The sequence below is a fragment of the Acyrthosiphon pisum genome, chromosome A2 (assembly GCF_005508785.2).
Source record: "Acyrthosiphon pisum isolate AL4f chromosome A2, pea_aphid_22Mar2018_4r6ur, whole genome shotgun sequence".
In the NCBI taxonomy this organism is placed as follows: Eukaryota; Metazoa; Arthropoda; class Insecta; order Hemiptera; family Aphididae; genus Acyrthosiphon; species Acyrthosiphon pisum.
In genome coordinates this window covers 86,070,759-86,079,841 of record NC_042495.1, presented here as the reverse complement: position 1 = coordinate 86,079,841, position 9,083 = coordinate 86,070,759, and the positions used below count along the sequence as shown (strand labels likewise).

At 27.6% G+C, this 9,083-nt stretch overlaps 1 protein-coding gene across 3 annotated transcripts in view; it reads left to right on the top strand.

The window, feature by feature from the left end:
• The window catches only part of LOC100162320 (E3 ubiquitin-protein ligase SHPRH), a 14,676-nt gene extending 5,839 nt beyond the window's left edge, over positions 1 to 8,837 (top strand). For 2 of the 3 annotated variants that reach the window (XM_029490612.1, XM_001947374.5), the window contains exons 7-19: positions 213 to 480; positions 2,033 to 2,138; positions 2,205 to 2,450; positions 2,509 to 2,643; positions 5,313 to 5,506; positions 5,566 to 5,748; positions 5,811 to 5,992; positions 6,058 to 6,335; positions 6,426 to 6,590; positions 6,651 to 6,917; positions 6,997 to 7,104; positions 7,996 to 8,153; positions 8,299 to 8,837. In XM_029490612.1, coding sequence (XP_029346472.1) covers positions 213 to 480; positions 2,033 to 2,138; positions 2,205 to 2,450; positions 2,509 to 2,643; positions 5,313 to 5,506; positions 5,566 to 5,748; positions 5,811 to 5,992; positions 6,058 to 6,335; positions 6,426 to 6,590; positions 6,651 to 6,917; positions 6,997 to 7,104; positions 7,996 to 8,153; positions 8,299 to 8,452 — 2,444 coding nt within the window. In that variant the 3' untranslated portion in view covers positions 8,453 to 8,837. Of the gene's footprint in view, positions 1 to 212; positions 481 to 2,032; positions 2,139 to 2,204; positions 2,451 to 2,508; positions 2,644 to 5,312; positions 5,507 to 5,565; positions 5,749 to 5,810; positions 5,993 to 6,057; positions 6,336 to 6,425; positions 6,591 to 6,650; positions 6,918 to 6,996; positions 7,105 to 7,685; positions 7,873 to 7,995; positions 8,154 to 8,298 lie in introns of those variants that run through there. The other variant, XM_008185541.3, reaches the window with a different exon arrangement.
• The last annotated feature ends 246 nt before the right edge of the window (positions 8,838 to 9,083 follow it).

The window sequence follows — 9,083 nt, the reverse complement described above, 5'->3', positions numbered from 1 at the left end:
CCCCCCCCCCCCCCAAAAAAAAAAAAAAATTAAAAATTAAGCCCTGGATCCGCCACTGGCGTTGTAGTAACTGGCGGTCACAAAGGTATAAAATTTGAAAATTACAGATGACTACTGGCGGCACTGATATGACACATTAAATTGTTGAAAACTTTTTTTTTTTTGAAAGTGCGTATTATAAGGTATTAAAAATACAAATTATTATTTTTTAGATCTTTATGGTATTTTAAAGTTCCTAGAAGTAAGTCCTTACTGCCATCGTAAACAGTTTCTGCAACTAATGAAGGGTGAAGAAACTATTATGTATAATTTTTTTTCAAAATTGATATGGCGTAGTTCAATAGAGGATGTCAATTCAGAGTTAAACATACCAAAACTAACTCATGAACAGCATTGGTTAACATTTTCCCAGATTGAAAAATATTTTTACCTAAGCCAGCATGATGATTGTGCTACAATCTTTTCTAATTGTGTAACCAGGTAATAATTTAATGTTTAGTTATGTAATATCAAGTTGAAGTATTTAATTTAACATACCAATGTTAATTATAATTTATAATACTTCTGAATTAAATTTATAATAATTAAAAACCTTAATTTTCTGGTCATTAATTAAATCATAGTATGTCAATGTCGATCGCAACAACTCAAAAGAACTTTAGGTCGATCACAAGTCTGTTAAGTTGATCACCCCAGGTCTAGATCATACAACCACTGGCTGATTTAACAGTCATTTAGTCGGAAAATTAACCACTTCCTTATATTATTTTGTTTTGAGGATCACCTAAATTACAGTGAAATGGTTTTGTTGATAGTGTTAAAAAAAAAATACCTCGTTATGTTATGACATGACCCATGGAGAAACGAAGCCTTTTATTTTGTCAATTTTAAATCTGCCTCTGTCTCAAACCAAGATATATTGTACATTAGTATAATGTTTTCATATTTCTTCCATTAAATATCATATCCAGACAACTTTCATTATCTTAATTAAATCAGGAGTTCAGGATGAATGTATATAAATATAAAATGTAAATTTTTTTACTGCGTAATGTGCATGCGCTTATCACGGGCGGTGCATATTATTATAGCTACCTTCATGCTCTTCCTGCTATCACTATACAACTATGGTCTGGAAAATAATCTATTTGTTCAAGATCTTGTTCATGAACTATTAAAATAATTTTTTGTATTTCTATATAATATTTAAAATTTTTTAAATAAAAAGCAGAAGCATATTGAAACAGAACCTTCCTACTTATAACCATTTATTATTTATTATAAGTAGTTGTTATTACATTGAATATTGCTGTAATAATATGTTCTTTAAAATTTTTTAAATAAAAAGCAGAAGCATATTGAAACAGAACCTTCCTACTTATAACCATTTATTATTTATTATAAGTAGTTGTTATTACATTGAATATTGCTGTAATAATATGCTCTTTCAAATTTTGAAACACGAATGACTAGCAATTGAAATGATGAATGAATTTATATTGATTAAAATTTGTTGTACTAATCAAAAATATAAATCAGTCCTTAAGGGCCTTTTTTCCTATAGTATTAAGTAGAATTTTTAACTCCTCCCCCCCCCCCCTCGAAAAAAATCCTGGGTACGGCAATGACTTAAATAATCCTATCGATTGTCTGACCAAGATAAAATTAGACAATAAATTTATGAAAATATGACAAATACTACATTAATTTCATTAGAATACCATTTAAAATCCATAAAAATTCCAAAAATCAAATTCAATTAAATGCATTATGTTCAAATTTGACGCAAAAAAAAAGCTGTTCTATTTAATTGAGAATAATCCAAGTCGTGGACATATTTGGCAAGCATGTGGAATGTTCTTGATTTTGTAAAGTATTATATAATCTATATAATGTTGCCTTGTTGAGAATTAATAATTTAATATTTTTACAAAATTATAATATATTGTTTTAATGTCAGCATTTAAATTTAAATAATAAATAATATTTATAAAAAATATTTTTAATTCCATTAAATAATTGTTTTGTTAAGGCTGTTTCCATCCTTGGATATATCAGTAAAGAATATTGACAGGAAAAGTATATATACTATCATTGGACCATTATATAAGCTTCGGCAAGCTTGTGTACACCCTCAAGTGAATTTATTTGAGTGTAATTTAAGTAAATCAGCATTTTAAACAACAATTATTTTTATTTCTTAGGCTGTGAACGGACAGTTTTTAAAAATAAAAGGAACAATGACTATGGAAAAGTTAATGGATGTAATGATCGATAAATGTCGTATTGTATGTAATGACTTTTTACGTACACTTGTTTCCCAGCACAATGCCCTTGCTGGATTGTATCTTATTCGTGCAGAACCAGCCACTGCTGTTGAACATTATAGGACAGTGTTAGGTCTAATGGAAAAATATAAAGATAAAAAACTTAAAATTGATACATGTCAGGTAGAATATAATTATGTTTTTTATGTTTTTACTATCTAATTTATTATATTGTTTTTAGAAAATCCATGTTATGTATAATTTGGCCACTGTACTTGATGAAAATACAACCATAAGCCGTGCATTAAATGATTCAGACTTAAAAAAGGATATGGAACTACTCGAAAAAGAATATCTTGACGCTAGTAAACAAAATGTTAGTGATAAGTATACGATTTGATCTATTTAACAAGTTTCATATTGTTTTAATTAAATCTTATGAAATACTATTTTTTTATATGTGTGCAGATATTTTTGTACAGTTATATCTGATGTTATACCAAACCGATCAGGGGCAGGGCAGCAGTTCTCAAGCTATGCCAAAATTTAAAATTTTTACCCTCCCATTAAATTGGAAAAAATACCTTTTAATTTTACAATGTGTGTTTATCTGTTTTTTTCTGTCTTGTCATCTACATTTTGGGTAGTAAAAATGATCCGATTTTTGAGATCAGCATCTTTTCTGATAGAAAGGTGAATCTAGTTAGTACATTTATGCGGTTAAAATTAAAAATGTTCAAACTATTTTTCCGTTAGAAATGTATAAAAGTTTTTCCTTTCATTGCTAAGACTAGACATTTTGTTAGAAGATCCCCATAGATCCTACCTTAAACAAAAAAAAAAAAGTTAACCGGAAAGTAACATTCATGTTTTATGAGTGATTGAATTTAAAATTTTTACGATATCGGATTTTCATCTGTAAATTAATGAATTTTTGATATTTTGTTGTAATTCAAAAACTTACTATGTAGTCATGTTAATCAAATATTTATAAAAGTATTTTCCATACTTGGTAATATTATCACTTTTTGACTCTTTTTGAGCTATTTATATCCATGATAATTTTCTTTAAATTTCGTAAATTATTTTTCAGTTAAAAATTCATAAAAGTATTTCTTTTTTTATCTAAAATATGAAATTTTGATAGAAGGTTCTCAATAAGTTTTCCTACATCTATCAAAAAGTTCACCGGAAAGTCATGCTCATAGACATTTAAAACAACTAGATAGCCGACTACAGGATAATATTGAAGTCAACCGCCATATGCCAACAGGGCAATGTTTACAAAATCGCATGATTGATATTATTGATATATATTGATTTATTATCAGATATCAGTGTCTTATCTATTGAGTTATTATGTAAATATTGCCCTGTTGGCATATGGCGGCTCGACTTCAACATTCTTATGGCAATGTAATATATAGTCGGCTATCTAGTTGTTTTATATATCTATGGTCATGCTATTTAAAGTCATGAGATATTTTTGATTTTTATAATATTTTTTTAACTATTAAATTTGATTATTTATACAAGTGTGAGAGACTGACACAACGTCAACGCTCAGATTATATAGGTGGTGTTTGTGGGAGGGGGGCATAGCCTACCCTAAAATACAATTAAATCTCCTGTGGCTCAAAATCACACAGTGAAATAATAAAAATCATACAAAAGCCTTAAATAAAAAGTTACTGGGTTACAACTTAATAACGGACGAAACATTCAAATTCCTTCCAAAAAAACAATAATGTTACTTACCCATGTATAAAAAGCAATGTTATGACTATCTTATTTTCTACTGATATGGAAATTGTCTGTGATTATTCTTATCCATAAGTTTAATAAACCTATAAGCCACACCTTTATTAGGCATGGCAATGCAATTTCATCTCACTTTAAAATCCATGAAGGAATCCTTCAGAGTAGTGATCTCTTGCTCAATCTCTATAATATCTTCACTCCAGACATTCCCAGTACTAAAATCACTCTTTAATATTAACGCACAAATTCAGATATCACCAAAGCATACCAAACCCTACAATCACAACTTGATAAATGGAAAATAATAAATGCAAACAAATCTTTCAATGTCCCATTTGCTTTAAAAATAGACATCTCTTTGTTCTTTATATACAGAGTGATCCATTTAACGTAAGACACTTTATCGTTTAACCATCTACTTTTCGTATAATAAGTGTCTTACGTTAAATGGATCACCCTGTAGATATAATTCCTATCCCAACTGAAAACCACGTGAATACCTTGGCTTAATTTTAGACAAGCATCTTATGAGGGATCCCCACCTAAAATCAAAACGGAAATTACACCCACTTTGTGCTATCTTCAAATCCAAACTTTCTGTAAACAATTAACTTATATTATACAAATCAATGCTAAGACTCTTATAGGCTTATGGTGACCAGATATCCAGGTGTGCCAAGTTACCCAAACCAAACAATCCAAGTTCTTCAGTTAATATCCCTCCGATTAATAGCCTCTGATCCGTGGACCTTATGTCACACACGGCTCATTCCATAAAGATCTAAATATAGAAACAGTATTAAAACTAAATACCACACTGAATTGTCCCATCAAATCAACCCACTTATCTCAACTCTAGGTAAATAGATAAACCCAGACATCCCACCTCGTCGTTGCTGCCAAGATCTTCTCAATGATTAAAAAAAATGAATTAATTAATTAAAATCCAATTACTGTCTTCTTCATGTCAATAACTCATGCCTGTTTTTTTTAAATGAGTTTGCTTGAATGGTGGGTCTGAGAGGGTAAATATATTAAGCTGATATCTTCTTAACATTTATTAGCAATTTCTGCACAGGTTAGAGACTTAAGCTAGTTTATATTTAAAGCTTAAACAAATATGGTAATAAAACACTACTTTTTATAACTGAAATAACCATTGTGTAATAAATAACTTAAAAATAATAATATATATATTATATAATCAATATATTTTTAGTCTGTGTTAAGATAATTATAAATATAGTAAGTATATTTACCTAATATATTCATTTTTGATTTTAGATTGAATCAACTCATAGAACTGTTAAATTTTATTCGGATAAGGTAGCTAAAATCATTGGGAATAAAACCCTAGGTTATTCTGACTGGTGGTCAGACATGTTGGATTGGATTTTTTCACCAAATGACTTTTTAGCTAAAGTACAAATGGAGTTGGAGGATTACCGTGTGCCTGGTGTTCCAAATATTGCAAACCGGTATTTTTATATTTTGTGCATCTGGTATAATTGCTTTATATGTTTTTGATTTAATTTAGATTGAAGTCTGTAAACGATGTTTATAATATTCTTGGTGTTTGGCTTGCTGACCTAGATACAGCAAGAATAGACACAATATCAAAACTAAAAGCTTTAGAAGAAATACCTATGACTGACTTGGTTCAAAGTGCATTAGTATGTCATCTACGTTTAAAATCAAAAAAGGGGAATTCAAAAAATAGGTATACATGATTTTAATATTTTGTTTTTTTTTTAAATTTTATTATAATTTTTTTATACTTAGGAGGTGTTATTTATGTAATGCTGAAATGGAACTACAAGTATATGAATCATTGTTGTTTAGTGTTTCTAATAAACAAAAAAATACATTAAATGATAAAACTGAAGACAAAGATCAAGAAACCATGTATGAAAGTACTAGTAAAGGCCTTTGGAAGATGTCTCAAAAAGAATTTTTACTTATGAGTAAGTTGTAGTATTATATCACATTTTTTTTTTTAGAATTCTTAACAGTTAAATATCTTTTACAGAACTATTTCAATATGGACAAGCCAAAATTATAAATAAAAGCTGTTTGGAAGATGCAGCTGAACATATGAAGGTATTGGAGTTGGTACGTAAAGAATTCCGTTACTTACGGCTACTATGGACTCATCTCAGTGATAGTCTCTCTGCGCATGATGAGATAGTTATGGCAAAGTCGAGGTTGAGACTTGGAGATAATATTACTCCAGCACCTAACGAAGATGGTCCACCTAAAAAAAAGTCTAAAAGAGAAGATGAAAATGATGTTATTTTGGAACAATATGTTAGTTATTTGTATATATTTATATCATTATAGTATAAGACTTAAGATAGTAAATGCGCCTAATATTTATTAATTTCAAATTGTTTTTAGGTAGATTATAATTTGATGTCATTAACTGGAGATATGCCAACAACTGCAGCTTATTTAGAAAAAAAAGTCGGAACTCTACTTTATCTAGAAAATTTAAAAAAAGAAAAAGAAAACTCTACTGAAGTTGATACATGTCCAATTTGTTGTCTGAATGGTGATGCTGGGGTATGTTGAAAACATAATTATATGAAGGTATAATATTATTAATTTATTTTTGGTTAACAGTGGGCAGTTTTACAATGTGGCCATAGTGTGTGTAATCAGTGTTTAGCAACCATGTGTAATCATTCAGATGCCTTTGAGATAGATTGTCCTATGTGTAGGAACACTACCCCAATGGATTCTATATCCTATGTAAAAAATAACCGAGAAGGTGAATGGTCAAATATAGTAATCAAAGGATCATTTTCTACTAAAATAGAAAGTGTCACTTTAAAACTAATAGAATTGATTACTCAGGATCCAAATGTGAAAGTTTTAATATTCTCAAATGTGAGTTTTATTAATTTTCTGTTGTATAGTATAACATGAATATTTATTTTATTTTAAAAATAACATGTTTTCTTTTTAGTGGGATAAAGCATTAAATCTTCTTGGAGAAGCTTTAGATCAAAATTCAATCAGTTATAGGATACTAAAACCAGGAACTAAGTATAAAAAAACACTAAAAGATTTTAAGGTATGTTAAAAATCAAGATAATTATGTAAATGTTGTAACAGTCAAGTGCAATTTCTGATGGCCTCTATATAAAATACTTATAAATTTAAACAAAAGATATACATAATAATATGTAGTATATTACACACTACTTACCAAAAAATGTATTTATGAAATGGTGTAATACTGAAAAGATTTTACAATGTACAATTTTAATTTAATAAAGTTGTTGAATAGTATAATCAATGAAATGTGTAATGCATGTTACAAATATTGGAATTAAGAAAATTGATTCATATTAGTTTAGTTTTAAATTAATTTTATTATTTTAGAACAATTTTTTTCAAAATTAATTTCTGTTGTTTTTTTATAAATTAAATCCATCTACATCACTTTTTTGAAGAGTGAAAACGATTTATTGTTTAATTTGGTTTACATCTTTTTATAATTTTAAATTTATCATAACTGTTGTATTTTCATAATTTTAAAACCTTATTTTTATTTTGTATTTAATTGGTGGCTTGAGTTTTCCCTATTCCCAAGTTATGTTTGTGAGGGTACAGGCTTAATTACTTTCGCTACAATAAGGTTTTTTTTTTTAGGATATTGAAAGGGAAATATATTTAAATGAGACAATGTCACTGAAATACACTGGACAGGTGTAAATCAATTTATCATAAAAGTTCATTAAAATAGCTATAAACTGCCATCAGTTTTAACATTTTCTATTTTAATAGTTATTTAGAGTGGCCGCTATAATATAGTATAATATAGAGGTATTAATGTATTATGTCCATAACACTTGGAATAAAAAAAAAAAATTACCATTACATTTTTGTGGAAGTTTTACTGTAAATATTGAATACTAAAGACAATAGTAAAGTGAAATATTATATGTTTGTTTCTTATTAGTCAAATAAGAAAATAAATGCATTATTAATGAAATTGAGCCTGGGTTCAAAGGGATTGAATTTAACAGAAGCAACAAGAGTATTTTTCATGGAGCCGATAATTAACAAAGCAGATGAGCATCAAGCTATTGGAAGAATTCATCGAATAGGACAAACCAAGTAAAACTATTAATTATAAATTATTTGATACTAAAATAATAATTTTAATAACACACATACACACAAATGTATAAATATTGTTTACGTGTATATGTTTAGGCTTATTAAGACATATTAAATAATGAAAATATTTATTTGTTTTTAGACCTACATTTGTACATAATTTTATTATTCGAGATTCTATTGAAGAAAACATCACAAATTTATTCTCTGGTACAATGTTCGATAGATGGGATGATATAACACTATCTCAACTAATAAGAGTATTTGAAAGAAATGAATCTAATTCAATATTATAGCCAAATAATGTCATCGGAGAATAATAATTTAATAATTTAAATATTTTATTTTTATTCTTTTATCTGTCCAATGTCCATTATATTTATATGTAAATAAAACAGTTCTAATATCCTATAAGTCAGCTTAACTTTTTATTTATACATATTAAACTATTTTTTGCTATTTATAAAAAAACATTTTTTCCTGTTAATATACACAAAATACTTTTTTTAATTTACTTATTCTTTATTATAATTCTTCATATTTAAAAACAAAGTGATAATAATTTTTAAGATTTTTATATATATTTCTTAGTTGAATTTTATTGTTTATATTTAAATGTATTTTGCTATTTAATACAAAATAAATAAAATTGTACATCCTAGTGTAAATATTTATAGATCATATTGATCACTATTTTTTTTTCTACTCAAAATTGTGGTTATCTTTGCCACAAGAGCTATTATTATTAGGTTTCTGCAACTGCTGTCCCTATGACTTATTAATAATAAAAAGGTTGGTAAGTGGATGTTGCTCTGCTATACAGTAGGTTAGAAGTGGGTCACTATATAATGGATGGTATTAATTTGAATTCAGTGATATAATAATATCATGGTATACAAAAAACGATTCTGAGTGGTGATGGTTTGT